This window comes from Suncus etruscus, chromosome 13 (genome assembly GCF_024139225.1).
Source record: "Suncus etruscus isolate mSunEtr1 chromosome 13, mSunEtr1.pri.cur, whole genome shotgun sequence".
NCBI classification, from domain to species: Eukaryota; Metazoa; Chordata; class Mammalia; order Eulipotyphla; family Soricidae; genus Suncus; species Suncus etruscus.
The window spans coordinates 88,969,186-88,993,402 of NC_064860.1; the positions used below are offsets into that span (position 1 = coordinate 88,969,186).

General features: G+C 35.3%; 1 protein-coding gene and 1 non-coding gene across 2 annotated transcripts in view; one reads left to right on the forward strand and one right to left on the reverse strand.

The window, feature by feature from the left end:
* IFT57 (intraflagellar transport 57) overlaps positions 1–16,108 on the reverse strand; it is an 82,867-nt gene extending 66,759 nt beyond the window's left edge. Inside the window, exons 1-4 of the mRNA XM_049785685.1 lie at positions 15,815–16,108; positions 13,024–13,186; positions 12,141–12,259; positions 5,358–5,448 (exon numbers count right to left, since the gene is read on the reverse strand). Coding sequence (XP_049641642.1) covers positions 5,358–5,448; positions 12,141–12,259; positions 13,024–13,186; positions 15,815–16,035 — 594 coding nt within the window. The 5' untranslated portion in view covers positions 16,036–16,108. The remainder of the gene's footprint in view (positions 1–5,357; positions 5,449–12,140; positions 12,260–13,023; positions 13,187–15,814) is intronic.
* A 1,727-nt stretch (positions 16,109–17,835) lies between these two features.
* LOC126026728 (U6 spliceosomal RNA) lies at positions 17,836–17,942 on the forward strand. Its single transcript, XR_007501948.1, has one exon. It is a non-coding gene; the product is annotated as a U6 spliceosomal RNA (small nuclear RNA).
* The last annotated feature ends 6,275 nt before the right edge of the window (positions 17,943–24,217 follow it).

Consider the following 24,217-nt stretch of genomic DNA (forward strand, 5'->3'; position numbering starts at 1 on the left):
AGACCACACAAGATTAAAGAAGGCTTTCCTGGAAAATTCTTCTAAAAAAGTGACAACCTAAAAGAAATGAATAGTTTTATAGAAAGCATAACCTAAAAAAATAAAATACAACCAAAGAATGGGAGAAATGAAACCCCAAAAAGTTGAGTCAACCAATTTTGAATATGGAAATTAAAACATCAATCACCCCACCCCCAAAGTCAGATGCCGTTACCAGAGAAATGAACTTTTCAACCTTTTCAAAAAATCAAGGAAAAATATTTCCAAACACATTTTCAGACCAACATAACTTACATACAAAATGAAACAAGGAATAACATAAAAATGAAAACTAAAAATGTCTCTGATGAACAGACATAAAAAATTTTAGTTCGATACTAGCAAATCAATAGCAACAGTGTACCAAAAGAATAATACATCAAGACACAGTGAGATTTATTCCAGGTACAAACAAATGTGATTCAGCATATGCTACTCAATATAATATTGTTATCAATAAGAGAAAAAAATATGATTACCATAACTGTGAAGCATGTATAATACTCAGTACCACTTTATAAAAAATATAGGATGAAGGAATATATTTCTGGATAATAAAGTTTATACACCACAAACTCAGAAACTCAAAGTAAAAAAACAAAGCCTTTTCTATAAAATCAGGAAAATTACCATATCATTCATGATCACTATTTCTATTTAATTTAGTAGTAAACTCTCAAATACAACAATTAGATAATATATCTAAGAAATACAAGTCAGATGATATGTAAAATTATCATTTAAGAATGACATAAAAATATATACTAAGCCGATCAAAATAAAAATTATGTTAAAAAAGAACTAATGAATTATATTTAATATACCACATTAACATAAATTAAAAATATACTGTTGAGCAAGAATCGCAATAAAAATAAATTCATATATAAAGAAAAAATATATATATACAAAGCCTTAACGACAAAACCAAAAAGTGAAGCTGGAATGATAGGACAGTAAGTAGGGTAAAATCATATTCTCCTGTATGTGGCAGACATGGGTTCTATTCCTGAATCCACCTGAGTACCACCAGAGGTAATTTCTGCCTGCAGTGCCAGGAATGAGCCTTGAGCATCACAAGGGGTAGCCCAAAAATGAACCAACAAAAAAGGTGGTATGGCCAATACTTATACCAGACCAAATAGCATTCAATCTAAAGAAAATAATTAGAAACAGAAATGAAAACTACCTACTGGTTAAGGGAATAATAAAAGATCAATAAGTACTCTTATCAATTTACATGTATAAAATAAGGAATCCACCAAGTTTATAAATTTTCTGTTCACAAACTTAAACACATTTGACAAAAAATATAGTAAAATATAGCAGAACCAAAAAAAATATAGCAGAACCTCAAATCTGCACTTTCACCACTAGACAGTTCAACCAGACAGAATATCAGTAAAGATATAAAAGCCCTGAAAAAAGAAGCTAGAAGAACTGGGATTAATGGACATATACAGGACTCTCAAAAACTGAATACAAAAAAACATTCCCCCCAAAAATGAATACACATTATTCTCAAGTACATTTGGAACATACTAGGCTGTAACTTAAACATACATATATTTATGAATATAAAAATCATATTCTCTATTTCCTTAAGGAAAATGCTTATTTTGAGGGCCATATACAACAGTGCTTGGTAAGGTTATATCCAGTGTCATGCTCAAGGACTGCTTTCTATGTATTTTAGGGAAACATATATACATCCCAAGAACTGAATTCATCGCTCCTGCATTCAAAGAGTACATTCAGGTGCTTTGAGCTATAAACCTGGCCAATGTTCTCAAAAAATTTCTTCAGGTATTTTTTGACAAACTACTACTTTCTATTTCTTTGGTTTTTGGACCACATCAGAGATGCTTAGAAGTTGCAGACAGTGATAGTCAGAGAACCATGTGGTGTCATAGATCAAACTTTGGTCTCCCTCATGCAAAGCAGGCATTATGTCTACTCAGAATTGTAAGACATTTCCCCAACCACTGGAATCATTATTAATTGTCACCAGATAGATTTGGGAGACTACAGCTGTTTCTTTCAGAAAATGACATACTAATATAAACCCCAAATACCCATTACTTACTGTAAATCATATTATTAAAATAGTTTGAGATACACTACTTTAAACTTCATTATGAACAAAAATACACCAATGAAAACAATCAGTAATGGTAAAAAATATATACATATAAAGTAAAAATAAAGTAAGGAAGGCTCTAATTCAGTGACAGAACATTTGCCTTGCATATTAGGAGACCCCAAATTTGCTTCTCAGCATGGTTAAAGTCATAAAAAGAAAATATTGAGACATTTCTTTTTTTTTTTTTTTGGTTTTTGGGCCACACCCATTTGACGCTCAGGGGTTACTCATGGCTATGCGCTCAGAAATTGCCCCTGGCTTGGGGGGACCATATGGGACGCGGAGGGGGGGGATCGAACTGTTGTCCGCCCTACGCTAGTGCTTGCAAGGCAGACACCTTACCTCTAGCGCCACCTTCCGCCCCCCCCCCTTTTTTTTTGGATATTGAGACATTTCTAACTTGGTAATGTGAAGACATTCTTATTTCTTTGCTAACCATGATTTTAACTTTTATAATGACTAGGGATATGATTATACACAGCACATTAAGAATATTCAGTGTTATAATCAGTAAACTTTTACTTACATTTATTAATACGTTGTTTCGATTTGTTCATACTCAAACTGAAGGTTTCTTTCTACCTGATAGATGATTACTATAGAACTTGACTGTGAGAAATGCCTACTATCTCTGCATCAGCCCAGAGACTGGCAACAGAAAAAAGAAATGTTCCATAACTCAACAGTCTTTGAGACCTAACTTTACTACTTACAAGAACAATAGGAGAAATTATAGATTATTAGAGCAATATGATGAAAGAAATAAAAATAAAGGGAAAGAAAATTATTAATAGAAGACATAAGGGAACTAACAACCACAGAGGCAACCCTTTGTGGGAAAGTTTTCAGTTTGGTCGTATTAGTAGAAAGTCTTCATCTCACAATTAGAAAATTAGGTGTGAAGAAATTGTTTTCTAGTTTATTCCTCTGGTTACATATTGTGTAATGCTGCTTTGAACTCTCAAGGGGTCTCAGAAAAATAGGACTAATTTTGGAAGTTGCACAGCAACTTTGTGTTTTGACAGATGCCTTTATGGTTTTAAATATTTAATGAACACATAAGATACGGATAAGAGCACCACACAATAAAGTGAAGATACAAAGAATAAACATAGTTTCTTTCCTCCATTTTCTCTGGTAGATTTATATATATTGGCAGTTTTGAGCCATGTCTTTGATACTAAATATTGATGTACAGCTCTCTCTAAATAAATTAACTGAGTTACTTAAAGAGCATCATCAGGGAAATACTTTACTAAACTAAGTGAACTACTACAAAACTAATACTTGACTAAAAAATAAAAATTTGGGGATTTAAAACTTTCTGAGCTAGAATGGAAAGATCTGTCACACTAAGTCTAAACTCCTTACAATTACCCAAATGATTTAGATGTGATATATCTTCCTAATTAATCGTATTTTATCTTCCTACTCTCTTAAGAGTCCTAGTCACAAGTTTTTCTCTCAGTCCTTCCAGTCTCAGAACTACGTACAAGCTTGCACCATCAGGGTGTCACTTAGTGTGCTAAATAACAGCTTATCAGTAGAAACATCCAGATAAGTATAGAGGTTTCCCTCCCTTCTTTCCTTTATCACTGCTGAAGTACACCAAGGGTTTCACTTTGTTTAATTCCAGAGATCACAAATAGTGGTGTCACTTGATCACACTGGGTCCACGGAGCAATACTGAATTCAAAACTTAGACCTCATGCCTACAGCACCACATCCCTATGGCCATATAAAAAATATATATGCCATATAAAGAAATATGTTTACCATAACTTTTTAATTTATCCTATTAAAATGGCATCTTTTTTATTAAACACTTTTACTGAGACCATTCTAAATTACAAGTCTTTCACAGTTGTATGTCAAGCATTTAGTAACAGTGAATTAGGGCCATTTCTACCACCATAGTTCCCTGATGCATCCCATACCTCTACCTCTTTTCCCCTGGACTACTAGTGTAACAGGTCCATTTTGTGTTTAGCTTGTTTTAGTTTGGGTCTCTTGATTCTATCATCGTTGGGTATTTAGATCTGATCGTTTTTTTTTTTCCACTCAACATTCCTGAGACTGCTTGGCCCCTGGCTCAATCCACGTTTTTGTTTCTTTTCTCAATTTGTAGGAAGACAAAGAAATATGAGACAGAACAAAATGATTCAAGTTCTATGGAAAAGATGGGAGCCCCTATCTAAAATATAAGTAAAATTAAAAGAAAAGAAAAGGGAGGGAGGCACAAGTATAGCTCTTTTTTTTTTTTTTTTGCATAGGCACATCAAACATTGAAGAAATATGAAAGAAAATTCCATTGGCCTAAGTGATACAGAGAAAATGGCATCTTTTAAATTGCTTTTAAGTCAATTATTTCCTTCCATAAATAAGTTATGTTGGGACCAGAGATATAGCATGGAGGTAGGGTGTTTGCCTTGCAATGCAGGACGGTGGTTCGAATTCTGCCATCTCATATGGTCCTCCAAGCCTGCCAGGAGTGATTTCTGAGTGTAGAGCCAGAAGTAACCCCTGAGTGCTGCTGGGTGTGACCCAAAAACCAAACAAAAAAAACTATCTTTATATGTATGTGACTTAAATGCTTATTCTAATAATAAACTTTAGAAATTAGAAAGTATAAAGCAGCACAAAATAATCAACAATAATCCTTTTCTCTACTTAGAACTCATTAACATAGTCCTATTTTATTTTCTCACTTTTGAGTTAAGTGAGTTTACTCATAAAGCACCGTATAAATTAGCAGTCTTATGTCAGTAAGGTTTTTGTACACAATTTTTAATGACTACATAATATTTTACTAGTTAAATATTATTTGTTTAATGGGTATTTTCATTGTTTGCTATTAAAGAATAATTAACATCTTTTGTGGCATATAATCTGCAAAATTAATAGTACAATGGGTAATTGCATTGAATGCAGCACCCATGTGGTCCTCTGAGTCCCACTAGAAATAGTCTGAGTATGCCCTGAGCATGACAAGGTTTGGCCCCAAAAGCACAAAAACAAAAATAAAAACTTTTCTTCTATTAAAACAATAAAATAAAATGTTTCATAAAAATGAAATCAAAGAAAATTTAAGAAAAAAATCCAAATGAGAAAGGAAGAAAATTTCAGATAAAGAAATACAAATGTGAAAAGATGAAATGTTCAGCAACTTACATACCACAAATTCTTCATCTACTTTATTTAATGTCAATTCTGCATCATCTTCTGGAACTGTTTCTTCTTCTAATTCTTCCACAGGGTATGTTGGCCTGACAGAATAAGTCTTAATGTGAGATAGGTATCAAAAATATGACAAGACAAAAAACTAAAATGCATATTAAAGATGCCCTCTATGCCAGATCTTATCTTTTTAATTCTGCCCTTCCACAATAACTGTTAAAAAGTTTCATGTTCTGAAAAGTTCTATGTAAAGAAGAAAAATTTAACTCTAACTTTTAAAGATTTTATAAGTAGGATAATATTCATGACTGTTATTTAACATACCTTTACTTCTTAACCTACTGCACATAATTTTTATATACATCATCTATAGCTTTTCCTTTTATATTTCCAACACCATATACACACACCATTAACCAACAGTAACATAATATGTCACAGTATGATTGAACACTGAAGTTGATTGTAGTTTTTTTTTAATGGCTTTTTATTGAACTGGACAGTTTGCAAAGATCATCCTTATATAGTTTCCTTCCTAGCCTGCTGAATAAATATTATAAGTAAAATGGCTGGGGGCACTCTGTTTTGTTTTGTTGGATATTGAGCAGACTAGCTGCAAGTGTGATCTCAATTCACACTGCCTGCAATGGCTGTTTTATGAGAAAAAATTTTAATATTTGCAAATATTTAAGTAAAAAAATTATCCTTGCTTTAATTACATTTCTCTTGCATGAAAGTGATTGAATATAGTTTTTCATTTATTTTAATTGTGTTCAGTTTTAGAGAAATGCCAATTTTTGTCTTTTCTCTTTAGACCTTTTTCCATCCAAAGTAGTGCTTTTCCTGTTAAAAGCATTTTCTTCTTCATACTATTAAAGTTTTGATGAAATAGGCTATTAAACAGCTATATCATATATACTAAATGCATAATATATATGACAAACAAGTTATATTAACAGGTTAAAGTGTTACAATTCTTCTTATGATGACATGGAAAACTTTTCATCCATGGACCATTCTGTTAGCATTATATTGGCAGGAATTTTCTCTTGTATGACACATCCCATACACACTCATTTTGGTTTTTTAGTACATCTATCATTTCTCTTATAATCATAAAAATTTTGATAAGATAGTAAAAAGAACTCAAAATTTATTTTTATTTCTAAAGTCAAATCAGTGAATTACATTAATTTTAACACATGTATTTCCTATATTAAGAAACAATCAGGGGCCTGGGACATTGCTCAGTGGTAGATGCTTAGTTTGCAAATAGTAAGGCCCAGTTCTGATCTGATTCCTGGACACAAATATGTGGGCACACATTAAAGACTAGCAAAATACAAAAATCAACATTAAGTTTTAAGGCAGGAAAACACTGTGAACAAAATCTGCCAAACATAAAATATTCTCAAACAATAAATTTTCTAGTATTTCATTATTAAAATTAGAAATATCTCAAAAGCAATATTCTTTAAGATTTGTTTTAGCACAGTTACACAAAAATACAGCGTCTGTATAATTTATATTTATGTGTATAACATCTTCACAATATCTGTTTTCACTGTTTTTCTTTCTTTTCTTCTCTAGATATATTTAGTCCTTATAAATTAGACAAATTACAATATATGGACAAAAATAACATCGGTCCAGAAATAAAGGTAAAAGTGGCTGCATACTAATAGCTCCTACTGAATTTATAATAAAGTGGGCAATAGATTAAAGAAAGTTAAAACCAATTGGAACTGTACATCTCATAATTTATCTTTACTTGAAAAGTAAAAAAGTGACTTAATTACCAGGGGGCCAGAGAGAAAAGAGAGCAGGTAATCGATCTGGGTTCAATTCTGATATCTCATATTATCTGCTAAGAGTAATCCCAGAGCATAGACTCTGAGGCCCTGAGTATTACTGTGTGGAAGAGGAGGAGGAGGAAGAAGAAGAAGAAGGCCTTTCTATACACCAATAGTAATAAGGAAGAAATAGACATTAAGAAAACAACCCCATTCACAATAGTGCCACACAAACTCAAATATCTTGGAATCAACTTGACGAAAAATGTGAAGGACCTATACAAAGAAAACTATAAAACTCTGCTCCAAGAAATAAGAGAGGACACGCGGAAATGAAAACACATACCCTGCTCATGGATTGGCAGGATTAACATCATCAAAATGGCAATACTCCCCAAGGCATTATACAGATTTAATGCTATCCCTCTAAAGATACCCATGACATTCTTCAAAGAAGTGGATCAGGCACTTTTGAAATTCATTTGGAACAATAAACACCCTAGAATAGCTAAAGCAATTATTGGGAAAAAGAATATGGGAGGAATTACTTTCCCCATCTTTAAACTTTACTACAAAGCAATAGTTATCAAAACAGCATTGTATTGGAATAAGGACAGGCCCTCAGATCAGTGGAATAGGCTTGAATACTCAGAGAATGTTCCCCAGACATACAATCACCTAATTCTTTATAAAGGAGCAGGAAATCCTAAATGGAGCAGGAAAAGCCTCTTCAACAAGTGGTGTTGGCACAACTGGCTAGCCACTTGCAAAACATTAAACTTAGACCCCCAGCTAACATCATGCACGAGGGTAAAATCCAAATGGATCAAAGACCTCGATATCAGACCCAAAACCATAAGATATATAGAACAACACATAGGCAAAACACTCCAGGACATTGAGACTACAGGAATCTTCAAGGAGGAAACTGCACTCTCTAAGCAAGTGAAAGCAGAGATTAACAGATGGGAATATATTTAACTGAGAAGCTTCTGCACCTCAAAAGAAATAGCGCCCAGGATACAAGAGCCACTCACTGAGTGGGAGAAACTATTCACCCAATACCCATCAGACAAGGGGCTAATCTCCAAAATATACAAGGCACTGACAGAACTTTACAAGAAAAAAAATCTAATCCCATCAAAAAATGGGGAAAAGAAATGGACAGACACTTTGATAAAGAAGAAATACAAATGGCCAAAAGACACATGAAAAAATGCTCCCCATCACTGATCATCAGGGAGATGCAAATCAAAACAACTCTGAGGTACCACCTCACACCCCAGAAATTGACACACATCACAAAGAATGAGAACAAGCAGTGTTGGCAGGGATGTGGAGAGAAAGGAACTCTTATCCACTGCTGGTGGGAATGCCATCTAGTTCAACCTTTATGGAAAGCAATATGGAGATTCCTCCAAAAACTGGAAATTGAACTCCCATATGACCCAGCTATACCACTCCTAGGAATATACCCTAGGAACACAAAAACACAATACAAAAATCCCTTCCTTACACCTACATTCATTGCAGCACTATTTACCATAGCAAGACTCTGGAAACAGCCAAGATACCCTTCAACAGATGAATGGCTAAAGAAACTGTGGTACATATACACAATGGAATATTATGCAGCTGTCAGGAGAGATGAAGTCATGAAATTTTCCTATACATGGATGTACATGGAATCTATTATGCTGAGTGAAATAAATCAGAGAGAGAGAAAAAGAGGCAGAATGGTCTCATTCATCTATGGGTTTTAAGAAAAATGAAAGACATTCTTGCAATAACAACTTTCAGACACGAAAGGAAAAGAACTGGAAGTAACAGCTCACCTCATGAAGCTCACCGCAAACAGGGATGAGTTTAGTTAGAGAAATAACTACGTTTTGAACTACACTAATAACGAGAATGTTCAAGGGAAATAGAAAGCCTGTCTAGCATACAGGCGGGGGTTGGGTGGGGAGGAGGGAGATTTGGAACACTGATGATGGGAATGTTGTACTGGTGATGGGTGGTGTTCTTTACATGACTGAAACCCAAACACAATCATGTATGTAATAAAGTTGTTTAAATAAAAGAAGAAGAAGAAGAGGAGGAGGAGGAGGAGGAAGTGGAGGAGAAGAAGGAGGAGGAGGAAGAGGAAGAAGAGAGGAGGAGGGGGAGGAGGAAGAGTAGAGGGAGGAGGGAGAAGGAGGAGTGGGGGGAGGAGGAAGAGTGGGGGAGGGGAAGGAGAAGGAGGGGGAGGAGGAGAAGGAGGGGGAGGAGGAGAAGTGGGGGGAAGAGGAGGAGGAAGGGGAGGGGAGGAGGAGAGGAGGAAGGGGAGGAGGAAGAGGGGGAGAAGGAAGGGGAGGAGGAGGGGGAGGAGGAAGAGGGGAAGGAGGGGAGGAAAAGGGGGAGATGGGGAAGGAGGAGGGGGAGGAAGAAGAGGGGGAAGAGGAAGAGGAAGAAAAGGGGGAAGAGGAGGAGGAGGGGGAGGGGAGGAAGAAGAAGGGGGAGGAGGGGGAGGAAGAGGAGGGGGAGGAAGAGGAGGGGGAGGAAGAGGAGGGGGAGGAAGAGGAGGGAGAGGAAGAGGAGGGGGAAGAAGAAGAGGGGGAGGAGGAAGAGGGAAAGAATGGAGAAAGAAGAGGAGGAAGGGTGGGAAGGAGAAGAAAAATGAGGAGGAAAAGGAGAAGAAAGACGAGAAGGAAGAGTAAGAGCAGGAGGAGGAATAAGAGGAGATCATTCATGGTTATTCCTTATATTATACTAAGTGGTAACATTTGGGATAAAGCATTTAAATTGCCACTGATTTTCCTCACTTGGCATCTTTAGACAGTAGGACACTCATGATCAACTTAATGCATTCTACCAAAGGGGTTAAAACGTATAGTCCCCTTGCCAGAAAATAGATTTAAGCCACTAAGCCATTTTCCAGGCTCCTAAAATTGTCGTTTTTGGCTTCAAACTAGGTGAATAGTAATTTCATATGTTTCAACCCAATAATAAATTAAGTCAATTAAGTTTTTTAAAGTACTGATGATGTCTGAACCTTCTTATAGGCATTAGTTCTGATTTCAACCCACTGCTTGCTCAGGTTTTACCTAATTAACATCTTTCACAATCTCTAGCCTGCCTAATGACAATTCCAGTCTTCAAAGAAATAAATTGATACATTTTTCTTATTATAACCTATATAAGGGTTCACAGTATCTAATTCTCACAGGCACTTGGTAAACATTTTTTGAGCATCTGCTTATCATATACTCTAATAATTGCCACTAGTACATTTGAAGATTTCATATGACATGAATACCATGGAATAAATATGATTGAAATAATAAAACATTGTCAGGACAGAGACAGAAACTCTAAAATATGTCTAACAGCAGGTCAAGTGGTTTTTCTAATATTCTTCTTGAGGGAAGTTTGGGGAGGAAATTTCCTAAATTAAGTTCAGTGAATTAAGTGAGCAGAGAAGTCACACCTACCAATACACAGTAGGCCTTATGGGCTGAATTAGCCTTAGTGCTTAGGTCTGGTGATGCAATGCTGCTTAAGCCTAAAAATGATGAAGACTATAAAGTTCAGCTGGCAGTAATAAGCGAACCTGCACTATATCCAGTGCTGCTTGTTGGTCAGCAAGTGATAAAACCATCAATGCTCAGAGCTCTGTATTTACTGGATCAAGAGAGAAAATCCAATTTAAAGTACTAGTTAATTTCCATTTTTTCCTCAAATCTGCAGCCATCAATCATACCCACTGTTCGTTTGAATAAATAAAAGACTGCAGAGACTTTTAAAATATTGCCTAAATTTAAAGGATATATAATTGCAATTAAATTTAGTGTTAATATATAAGCTTAATTACTAATTACATATTTGAACTGAAAAGGCATAATAATATTAGATCTGATTTTGAAAGCATCAGACGTTCCGATTTTATCTATACTCTTCTGTGATCTTCCATAATCACCTGTGACACTTTCTGTTTAGAAAAATAAAAAGAAAATACCTTGTCAGTTCAATTACCACATATACTCAAGTGTAAGTTGACCAGAATATAAGACAACCCCCTTAATTTTAACCTAAGAACTGGGAAAACTTAGTGACTCAAGTATAAGCCAAGGTGTAAAATAGAGCAGCCACTGGTAAATTTCAAAAATAAAAACATATAGCCAAACAATTGCAATAATTAAGGAATCAGTAAATAAATTGGTAAATAAATACATGATTACATTTACAATACATGACTGTTTGATATATATTGTGATCCATTAACATACCACATTAACCCATAGTATTCAGTGGCAACTTTATTAAAGTGAATAAACCATATAAGACAGTAAAGCATTATAAATAAACGGTTAAAAGTCCCGAATCCTTATACTCCAAAACCCCTGATTATAAGGATACAGGATTTATAAACATTTATGTACATAACTTTACTGTCTTAAATAGGTTTTTCACTTAATTAAATGTGCCATTGAATATTGTGGGTTAAATAGTTCAGTGGCATGCAGTTCAGTTCAACTGCCTACTTCTTCAGCTCAGCTGCGACTTGTGGACTGATCTGAAGCACCATCCCCTCCAGCAGACGGCAGAAGATGACTATGTGCATTTGATTGGTTTGCGCGCATGGAATCACATAACCTGTATGACCCAAGTATAAGCCAAGTTCGGGTTTCTCAGAACAAATTTTGTGCCAGAAAAACTTGGCTTATACTCGAGTATATACCTAGGTAAGTACCTCTGAATACTTCAAGGGAAAAAAGCATGCACATATGGCTGGAGTGATAGCACAGCAGGTAATATGTTTGCCTTGCACACATGAATCAGGATTCAATCCCTATCATCCCATATGGTTCCCAGAGCCTGTCAGGAGTAATTTCTGAGCGCAATGGCAGGAGTAACCTGAGTGCTCCAGTTTGTTGTCCAGAACAAAAAAACAAACAAATTGTTCACGTAAAATTATTATTTTAATAATAAAATTATGGTTAATTTTTTACCTTTTCCAGCAGAAACCAACGTATTTTAATGCTTCTTCAGCTAAACAGTCAAGAACATAGCATACAAAGTCTCCATAACCTGATTTTAATTTTGAAGGAGGAAAATCTGCAGTTCTTCCCTGAAATACAATAGGATATTATTACTTATATTCCACATGCAAAAGTTATTTAAGCAAAGCACTTTGCTTTGTCACTCCTCTACTATTCAAAGAGCTATAATACCGTATATTACTTTTTAGAAATAAATCCTCTTAGTGTTTTAAAATTATACTAATACATTAAAAGCTAAATAGAAATACATTTTATTGTCAAATATATCAAATAAGGACAATAACCTTCCTAATAGAAAAACAAATTACTTATCTTGTTAGAGTGAAAAGTAAAATCACTGCTTAATATAACTAAATGACAATGTAAAGAAGTGATTCACTTGACAAAAGTCCGTAATCCATGTGCCTAAAATAACCCCAGGAAAAGTAAAAATTGCAAAGTTCAAGGGCTATTATGGCCAATATAAAATGAAAATTCTCTTTCAAAGTATAAAGTGTTTCAGTTTCCTTGGATATTTTTGAATTATTCTTTAGAATTATTCTGCTTTCTTAAATTTACCTCACGTGTATTAAGATTAAGAGAAATATTAGTTTGGGCTATAAAAGTATACAGCGGACATTTTAAAAAGTATATTAATCTTGGGGGGAAGTATATTAATCTTGTAGAAATCATTCCGAAAAGGTCATTCTGAAAATAAACTGATATAATTTTGTATGCATATGCTTTTAAATTTATTCACAAAGGAGTCATCTGAGAGGCTAAGATTTAGGTTGCTGAATTATCAATACTAAACCATTTGAGAAGACACACAAAGAAAGTTGTTTACACTTACAAAAGATCGCAGCTCAGATAATATGTTCGCTATTGTTGCATTAGGGTCATCAAATTCTTGAGGCTGTTCAAAGGGATGACCTGCCTTGTTAATCAACCAAGCAGCGAGAGTGCAAAACATGTAGAACTGCTCACCAGGATTAGTAGGGAGTGCAAAATAGTGTCTGTTTAAAAAAGAAAGTGGAGATATGAAATATTACAAATAAGTATGTCGTAACTAAAGGAGAGGTACAATATTGTGGAAAACCTGGGGTTTTTCTTTTCCAAATACTCTAAAAATCAGAAGACATGATAATTCTCTCTTTGAAGTTTCCAATATTCCAACGATGCACACTTAAATTTCTTAATCAACAAGATTAAGGTTAGGGGAATTATTATATATAAAAATTAGACTTTACATGCAGATAATGTATTGTATGCTAAAGGAGAAAGCATATGCACTTTGCCAAAAATCATTTATGGGTCAAGAATAATAAATAAGAAAGCACATCCCCAAAATAGTAATTTGGAATGAAGATTATCTCAGCATGAAGAAAACTGATTTTTCATATATTTTTGATAATGTCCCTATAGAAAGATAATGTATCTTACAATTCTAACTTCTCGGTTATGTCAAGTGTTTCTCTTTATAGCTGTGTATTTGTTTAAAAAAACTCTTGAAACTTATTGCAATCAGGCCAAATACTGCTTCTTCTCTCATGGTTTTGATAAAAACTTTGGGGAGGGAAGGCCTGTATAAATATATTTCAAAAACCTCCTAGATGATTGTAAGGTACAGCTAGGATTAATAACCACTAGGAATTAGACCTCTTGTCTAATAAACAATTATTGATTTCTGCCAAACCCTTTAGTCTCCTAGAAAGTCCTGTAAGAATCAATATGATTAATGATTGAACATGTTAGCACAAATCTTAATAGCAAAAATTTTACGTCAGTTTGGTCAGAAATATGTGTTAGCTATGACTACTGTGCATACAATATAATTCTATTATATTTTTCATAAGAATCAACACTTCAAATTTCACAAACATTTTCCTACAGGATAAATTTAAGATTTCTGGAAAAAAACAAAAATCTGAAGATGGAAGGAATAAAAGCCATTAAGTTCTTCCAGGTATATGCTTGCAATTTTTTCCAAGAATCCATTGTTAACTATTAATATTCTCCTTCCTGGCTGACAACATCAGGATAGGAATGGATACTGATGTGCATAGTAGTAGAACAATAGCAGTGGTTCAAACTTTAGCATTCACCAGATTTATCAAGAGGGTTTATTAAAATGCAGACTTCTAGGCCTCTCTCCTAGTATTTCTGACAAGGACCTGGAAAAAGACCTGGGGAATTGCATTTCATGGGGTACTGACATTGGTAACCATACTGACTGGAGTATGATATCCCTCCCTCCCCTCACCACCCCCTTCCTCCCATATATCTATGATTCAAAATATCTATTTCCAAGAAAATAGAATACAAGTTCTATAAGTAGAAACAGAAAATCATTTTATTTTGAAAAATAGTCTAGAGAAAATGATGACTTTTTCTAAGAAGTAATAAGTCTCATGATTTCTATCCTGAACCAGTCCACACCACTTTTTCCTCCTACTGGGTCAGTTTAGCAGTATGCAGAGTTCAGATAAAACCCGTATAACTCACAATTCAGGTTACTGCAAATAATCAAAACATCGAGTCAAGTCTTAATCTAGTATCATTCTTAACCTCAATTGCATTGGACACAATGAAACAAGCAAACCTATGTAGTGTGAAGGAAAAACTATCAAAAACGAATCTAAAGCTAAAGTACGGTGATCAGTGGAGAAAACATTTGCTGTCCCAACCAGCACTGCTTCGCTAAGTACTTTTCCTTAGGAGCCAGAGGGCAGAACTTTAAATTGCAGGATGAAGAAAGAGATTGTTGCCACATCCTTGGGTCATTCCACTTCTCAGTTTCTGAGACCATCAACGTTACCCATAAAAAAGACAAACCACAGTCAAAACAAAACAAAAACAACGCAGAAGTCCTGTTTACCAAAGTGCCAAGAAAGTTCTCAGCAGGGTGTGCAAGAGACCCCAGAATGGGCAGCCAGGGAGGGCAGGAACTCTTAAAAAAGAAAACAAAAACTATAGAATTCCATCTCATGCCAGCCATACTCTGAGATGCACGATTCTGGCTGATTTTTTTTCCAGTGCATTTCCGTGTGTGTGTGTGTGTGTGTGTGTGTGTGTGTGTGTGTGTGTGTGTGTGTGTGTGTGTGTGTGTGTGTGTGTGTGTGTGTGTGTGTTTCTTCTTCTCTACAACAGGTACCTTCATTCTTTTTTATAGTCAGGTCAAAAATAAACAAATAAAAAATAAGTGTTTGTATTTTGTGGGAGAAGCATGAGTCCTGTCAGCAACGTCTTGGGGGTCCTTTTAGCCTTGGAAGAACAAATATCAGCTCCTGGGCGTTGCAAAGATCTTCGGAGACAAGTTTTGCTTTTGTTTTTGTTTTTTTTGGGGGGGGGGGAGGATTGGGGAGTTGCAAAGATCTTCGGAAAGAAGTTTTGGTTTTTTTTTGGGGGGAAGATTGCGGAGTTGCAAAGATCTTCGGAAAGAAGTTTTGGTATTTTGGGGGGGGGTTGGGGAGTTGCAAAGATCCTCTTCGGAGCCAATTTTGTCTTCTCTGGTCGGTCTACCCAGGAAGGGTCCCCTGGGCTTTGGGCCTGCTTCATGCACGCTCCTGGCTCTGCAAAGCAGCAACGACGCGAGGGGACCCCGGGAGCACCCACGTTCGTCTCAGCAAGCGGGATGCACCCACCTGGACGGGGGCTTGAGGTTGTTCTTCCGGAGGAGCTCCTCCTCGTAGCGGAGCAGCTTCAGTTTCTCCACCAGGTCCTCCATCACCACGAACATATGGTAGGCCGCGCCGGGCCCGCGCTCCACCGCCACCACATCCCCGGCGCCGGTGCCTTCGCCCCGGGCCCGGGGCATGCCATCCTCTAACCCCGACGGCGAGACCACGGTGGCGGCGCCCGCCATCGACCGCAGCAGCTCTCAAAAGAGCCCCGCAGAGGTGCTAGAGGCAGCCAGCCTAAGGCTCCTCCGTCCGCCACAGTCGCCGCCGGAAGTGCCGCCGCCGGTTGCTAGGCAACCGGCCGGGCAAGCCGTCGCCTGGGAAACGAGGCCCCGCCCTCTCGGCGCCTGCCTGGGGGAGGACGTCATAATGCCACGCCCACTTCCGGGGCTCAGAGCGGGAGGAAGTGCAAGTGCAAGGCGAAGCCCCGCCCCCTTCTAGGAGACTTTGCCCTTCCGCGAGCCTGAGTCTTGTCTCCCAATAGAGAAAGTGAGCGAAAGACAGAAAGGAAAACGAAAGAGAGAGAAAGAGATGGGACAGAGAAAAGAGGATGAAGATACGACAGAGAGAAAGAGGACAAAGAGCGAATTCCCCGTTCGTGACGTCATAAGAGCATGCCCACTTTCAGGTCTCCGGAGGGAGTAAAAGTGAAGCCCCGCCCCCTTGTGGGGCGTGGTCTCGCTGGTTTCGGCGCCGGCGGAGGACACGCCCCTTTGCTGAGTTCCTACTGAAAGGAGGAGGGGCCTAGGTGCTGGGAGCCCTAGCTAATGGGATTTGGTAGCTAACCAGCAGCTGAGCTGAGTTCTCAGTTGGTAGCAATTGAAGAATTGAAAAGATGAAGGAACAGGAAGCATTGTAGGACTTGTGGTTATGCTAACCCACTGACATCTTTTATTTTTCTTTTCCACATGGGAGGCTTTCTCATTTGTCAAGATTAGCTGTGTTCCATTTCCCTTTACCCCAGGAACCATCCAATGAGAGTTTTTTTCTTTTTTTCTTTTTCTTTTTTCTTAATTTCTCTCATTAACAGCGTACTCCAAGGCTTGAAGTATAGTGCCCCTCAATTATTGCCAGCGCCAGGAAAGAACTTTAAGTCTTGAGGCGTTGGAGGAGAAAGACAAGATGAACAAAAAGGCAGCATTCAAAAGGATTAGTTCCCAGAAGCATGCATTCTGAATGCAACCTGCGACTTAATCTGATTCAGATTCATTACATGTGGAATAATAATTCTAACCTCTTGGTTAGAACCTGCAGAACAGAGATGATGATCTTGAAAGGAATTTTCCAAGTTACGCCTATAAAGACGAGGGCTACATCTCTGCCCCACTGCACTAAATAGGAGAGGTCTTGGCCTTAGAGTTCTCAAAAACACTTGTGTATCAAGCACCTTTCTATAAATTACACTCAAAATAAGGTAAATAGCATGCAGAGAGGCTTGTTGCAAGAAGAAAGCTCTGGCAAAAGGTTGGACACCTCTATAAGTTACTTTAATGATATCAGAGTTAGATTTATTGATTTACCAAATTTGAACTTTAATATCTGTAAAATTCATGTATCTGTTTACTTTATAAGTAATATTATTTTGATATATATATAAATAATATCATTTTGATATAAATATGTAATATATATAAGTAATATCATTTTGATATAAAAGTAATAGAAGGCCATTTCTTATTTACTATCACTCTTTTTTCTCTCATGCTAAGGATGTCAAAGTGAAAAGTTGGAAATTAGTAAACATTTTCTTTTTCTCTTGAAGAAAGGAAATAACTGATTTACATAAAAATGAACCGAAAGGGAAAAACCACTGTGAATCACCATTTTAATAAATAACGTTGCTTACTACAAGTCATTGTTTTGTGTGTTTGTTTTTAAACAAAGGTAAGTAAAAATCTGGTTTGACTATTCCATTGCAAAATTGGTCTTTTCCTTTGCTCTTTTAAAACAGTGTTTCCCCTCCCATAAAAACATATTACATTGTAGTGCTCGCTTTGGCAGCACATATACTAAAATTGGAACGATACAGAGAAGATTTGCATGGCCCTTGCATAAGGAAGACACACAAATTCGTGAAGCGTTCTATATTTAAAAAAAACAACATATTACATTGCCTCATGATGAATATTGTACATTAATGTAACATCTGGAGTTCAAGTTAGATATCTAACACTTTTGCATTTAAAAGAAATAGCCATAGAAGCTATAGAAGCTTTGAGGTAGTTGGCTAACTAGTAAACAATCTTATTGTGTTTTTTTTCAGATGACTTTAAAGTGTCAAACTTTACATATATATTGGATATACCAGAGAGGTATTTATTCAAGGCATGTGACCTACATAAGGCATTCTGACATTTTCAGGACATTTTATAGCACTCAGTATGAAGTAGTCAAATATTGATTTTGGACTTGTGAGAAATCTTCAACATATATATTTTACTAAAGGAAAATAACCACCTCTACCAGAATCTATCCGTTTTCTTCCCAGAAACAAGACTAATACAGCCTGGCCCAAAAGCAGCATGAAAAATTTGTTGCCCATTTACTGCTGTGAAGAAAACATAAAGAAGGAAACTTTAAAGTCTTCCCTGTAAATGTGGCATAGAAAGAATAAAAAAAAATAAGGAAAGCCAATTATTCATCATGGGAAAAAAAGTTGAGAAAAAACACTAAAAATTGTTTTTATTATTACTGAAATAATATGGTTGATAATTGTGTCAATATTTATGATTTTGAAGTAAAGCACAGCCACAACTACCTAAACCTCAATTACACTATCCCAAGGTCCCAGACTAGTCCACCTTTTGCTTCTGCTCCAGTTCCTTCTCAGTATAAACCCAAAACTATGTTTTCCTTCAGCATTGTTTCTTTATATAGGATAAATGAATGAAATTGTCCACCATTTTTCCTTCCTCTGATTCTATTTGCTTATCATGACTCCTTGTGAGCAAGAGGCAAGTTTTATCTTTTCCTATAATTGAATGTTTCATTGTGAATATATTCCTTAACTTCTTTACCCACTCATATATTGATAATTTGATTGGTTTCCAAGTCTTTGCCATTGTAAATAGTACTGCTATGAAAATAGGTGTCCACATATCTTTTGAATTAATGTTTATGTGAAGAACACTAAAATTTTATTTTATTTTTATAAGACCCAGAGATTATGTTGGTTCAGCTTTTCTCAACCAGAGGCCAGCTGGCCTCACTATGGCCCCTGAGATATTCTAATGGGGTCCAGATGAAATTTGGGTAAATTAAGGGCCATGAGACTGGAGTGGGGGGAATGGGTAAAATGGGGATTCCACAGAAAACAAGGTTGAAGGTGGATATCTGATTGGATAAAGATTGGGAAATGATAATAATAGAACATTATTTCCTTACAAGAATTTTTAGTTAGAATGCAAATAAGAGCTGGGCTCCTGAATTTAACTATGTCTGTCTTGTTTTATTTAAAAAAATTTTTTTTTGTAAAAGGATGGGAGAGAATTAGACTGATTCCTTTGGTTTGGAAGTGTTTATTCCTGGTTCTGTGCTCAGGAATATCTCCTGGTGGGGGTTGGAGTACTATGTAGAATGCTGAAGACTGAGCCCAGATCAACCTGAATGATGGCAGTCACTATACCCTCTGCACTATCTCTCTGGCTCCTGGAGAGAGTTTTTAAAGCCCTTAATATCTTTCTGTGAATGGCCTAATTTCTGAAAACTGAACACCATCTCAATGAAAGGTAATTTAAACTAAGTGGATTTCCTGAAAGCTACTGATTAAGGCTGATGGATAAGTTAAAAGTTGAAAGGTTTTCCAGTAGTATCTCTAAATAGAAGAACAAATCATTCAAAGATAGGAGACTTGAAAGATGGAATAACAAAGATGTATTGTGTTACAAATGATGCAGTATATTCCTAAGAATTGAAACAACAACAATAAGAACAATACACTAATTAAAATAAACCTCACTAATAAAATGTATCTGCAAAAAAAAAAATCTAGGAAGAAAAATATTTCTTTTTGCAGGGTGAGAGCTTCCAGCTGGTATACTAAACCTCCAAAACTACATGTAACACCTAAGATCAAGTAGTATTAAGGATAAATTATTAAACAAACATATTTAAAAAAAATCAATTAGGAATACAATGCTTCTGCTGAGGAAAGTCAGTTATTCTTGCCTTGTCAATAAACTTAATTAATTTCAGCTAAAATTGTAAGATTAAATCTAAATTTTAAATTAAATACTAAAATTTGTACTTTAGAAATTATATTTGTTAGTCGTTAAAATGTATTTGTTAAATAGATTTTGTTATTTGTTAAATATTTGTATTCAACAACATACTGTTAATATATTTGTTAAAATACATTTTTGAAATAAATTTAAAGCTTGAGGACTTATATGTAGAAATATTTAGCAAACTAATAACACAATAATGAGAACAAAACAGAAAATAGCTTAGAAATGAATTTATATGGAAATTCAGTGACTAGTGTTTTAACAATTAGTGAAAAACAACTATTCAATTAATACTGTTGATGCTATAGTTTACACATACAGAAATATATATCTGAGCTCCAAAACATAAATTTCAATAAATTGGAGATATAAATGTAAAATACAGAGAAAGTATTTATAGAAAACAAAAAGCAAACAGAAGAATATCTTAAACTTCAATATAGGAAAATATTTCTTGAAGGGAATAAAGAATAAGTTTTAAGAAAAAACATAGTTATCAAAATTAAAAAATTTATATACAAACAGATACTGGCACATATCACAAAGGATAACCAATGCTGGTGTAAATGCTGGGAGAAAGGGACTCTCATTCACTGCTGATGGGAATGCAGACTGATCCAATCTTTTTGACAAACAACATGGATATTTCTCAAAGAAACTAAAAATTAAGCTTCTATATGATCCAGCAATAGGGCTTTACCCTTTTAAACCAAAAACACCATGCAGAAAGCCCTCTGCATTCCTGTTTGTTGCAGCACTATTTACAATAGCCAGAATTTGGAAACAACCAAAGTGCCAAGAAAATATGATTGGATAAATTGGCTAAAGAAACTGGTACATTTACACAATGAAATATGATGCAGCTGTTAGAAAAAAATGAAGTCATGAAATTTGCTTATACTTGGATGAATATGGTGATTTTTATGCTAAGTGAAATGAATCAGATGGAGAGGGATAGACATAGAATAATCTCACTAATTTGTGGGATTTGAGAAAAAAAGATAGTAGGTAAAAATATCCAGAAACAATAAAGATAATGGCCAGGAGGACCAGTCCATGGTAGAAAGTTTGCAACAAATAGTGGAACAGTGCAATTAAGGTATAAAAGGTACCACTATAACAATGATAGTAGAACTGATTGCTCTGGAAAAAAATCAGAATGCTAGAAGGGGATAACGTGATATATGCATGATACGTACTCCTTCATTATCAATAGTGCAAACAACAATGTAAAGAAACTGGAGAAATAAGGGAAGTAAAAGAGAGGTAGAGTAAAATGTCTGCAGAGACATTCAGAAGGGTGGAGTGAGAGAAGGTGGAAGGGAAACTGGGGACAATGGTGGTGGGAAACATGCATGGGTGCACTGGTGAAGAAGAGTGCATTGGTGAAGGGTCGTGTACATTGTACGGCCGAAACTCAAGCAAGAGCAATTTTGTAATCACAGTATGTAAATGAATTATTATAATTATGTGCAAAATAGAGTATAAACAGTTAAGACAAAAGATGTTTATTATACATATAATTAGGTTAGTCTTCAGAATCATTAAAAAGTTTCTATACTCTATCAGAGGATTTTAGATGGGTTTTTCTATATCAAGATTTCTCAACCTTAGCACGATTGACATTTTAGGCTCAGTAATTCTTTTGGGGGTATTCAGTGCACTGTAGCATGTATAACACTCTTGTGCGTAGGTTGAAATAGCAAATGCCTTCTTAAGACAAGGTACACAAAAGAAATCAATCAGGTGACTGAGTGAGGGTGATGTGTAAAATCAAAAGCAGAAATGGAAGAAATGGTGAACTAGAAATTGATTGCACCATATCAATCAAAACATAAGGCAGGAATATGATTGAATTTTGTCATTTATTGTGTTTATTTTTATATCTAAATGTTCATTGTGTGTTTATGTGAAGATCCTAATGCTCTCAGGTGATCTTTCTTTACAAACAATATTATTTTAATGACAACTTCAGTTAAAGATGTACTACTTGTTAATTTATTGAAGTTCAAACTTGACCCGGTCTTATCCTTTATTTGGATATTTAAATCCTATTAAATTTGTAAATATAATAACTTTAAAACAAATAAATTTAAGTAGGGGTTGTTAACAACTTAAATTCCTATAGAAGGGGATTAAAGATATAGCAGTATGGGGAGGGCTTTTGTCTTGCATACAGCCAATTTGAGTCAATATCTGGCACTTCATATGGTCCCCTGGAGTGATTACTATATGTGATAGCTCTATGCAGAGCTATAAATAAACACTGAACTCTGTTTTGTGTGATCCAAAAACAAAGGACAAAATAAAATTCTATAGAAGTTTTAAAATGTTCATAAACTTACATTTTTTAATACTTATGCTATTATGCTTGTTTTCCTGATTTGAAAAACCATTCCAGACATATCTGTATACAGCAAAATTGTAAGATGGGATACAATTTTGTAGTTACACTACTGTTTATAAACATGACTTCAATGTGAGAACTAAACTCAGATATACATTACATTATCAGCTAGAGTCAGACATTTTTCTATAAGCCAAATTTAAAAACAGTAGAATTCAAATATAAATATATTGCATATTTATTTAAATATACAGTAAATAAATTATTCTATCGCATAATCATTACCACTATCTTTGGCTTACTATGCTTAGTGCTACAACTTTATGGAACTTACAGATAATAACCCGTTTGGGAATCAATCATTACATCAATCTGGACCTGTTGATTTTCAAGAATATTTTATATGGTTTCTACACTAGAGGTGAAAATTATTGTAATTAGTGCAACTTTTATGCATTATCTTGCTATTAAAAAAACTTAGTGCAACCTAGTATGCATCTTGCAACTTAGTATGCATCTTGCTATTAAAAAACCTTAACTTATAAAGATAAATGGTTTTATAATTCATTCTTGCAGATTTAATTTATTTCCTAGTTCCTTTTGAATGGTGGAATAACTTTTATTTTGATAATGGAAATCTTCTAACTCTGTTAAGATTATAATTGTTTCAGTTATCTTGTTTTCTATAATAAATAAAAGCCACTCAAAGCCAAATACAATATAATTGTACATATTTAATTGCTTGGCTTTGCTAGAGGGTCTCATTCTTCTTGAAGGAAAAATAAACTACATGTTTGAGTAAAGTTCGTATTTTTTGCCTCTGTGATCGTGACAAACATGATAATTGAAAGGTTTCAAATAGCAGATATATGGTGAGAGAATGAAAGAGGATCACATTTATATTTAGATGGTCTGGTAATATCATAAAACTAAAAGATATAAAATTGATTAGAAGCTAATATAAATTGGTGAGCATTGTCTTTGCATGGAATTATTAATTTTTGAAATGGCATGAAATAGTAGCTATTAAAAAGTAAAATGAATAAAAATTAGTAATAAGCATCGTGATATGTTTGGTCCATGAATGGCACCACAAAGAATATCTACTTTGGAGTAAGAATAACACTCATATTCCTGCCTCACTGAATCTTTGGCCATTAACTGTCCCATACAAGTATGGGACAGAAAGTTTCTCTGTGGATAAAGGTAGCTTGATCAACAGTAAGGATGTGAAAAAAGATAAAAGGGAGCCTGTCCCTCCCATATTGTATACTAAACAGGGGGAGATGTGGGAGACCGAGCACCCCACATATCAAAGGAACTCTGAATGAATTTTTCACCGCCTGCCTGATTCAAGCCACAAAAGTTTGCATAGCCCCGAACCAACAGAAAACTCTGCAAATAAATTTAGCTCAGCACAAAGAATCTGGCTTAACCAGATTCCTTAACCTTTCCATGGAACCTGTTTTTGTAACTGCTCTCAAGCATGTAGTTATAGATATGTTTTTGTAAAGTTTAAATTATGATCCTTATTGCTTGCACAAAAGATAGATCTAAATGGAAAATAGGCTAAACAAATAATTGTATTTGCGTAAATATCAATCAGCTATTTGTTTAAGAATTTGCTTCCCCTCCCCCCATCCTGCCAGGTTCCTCTTTATCCTTCCCGCCATCAAAATGTGTTTATGCTCCCATTGGTTAAAATTGTTGTACTTGTATAAATAATGTTTTATTGAGACCGTGTGAATTAAAAGTCTTTCACAGTTAAAAAAATATATATATATAATGTTAAAT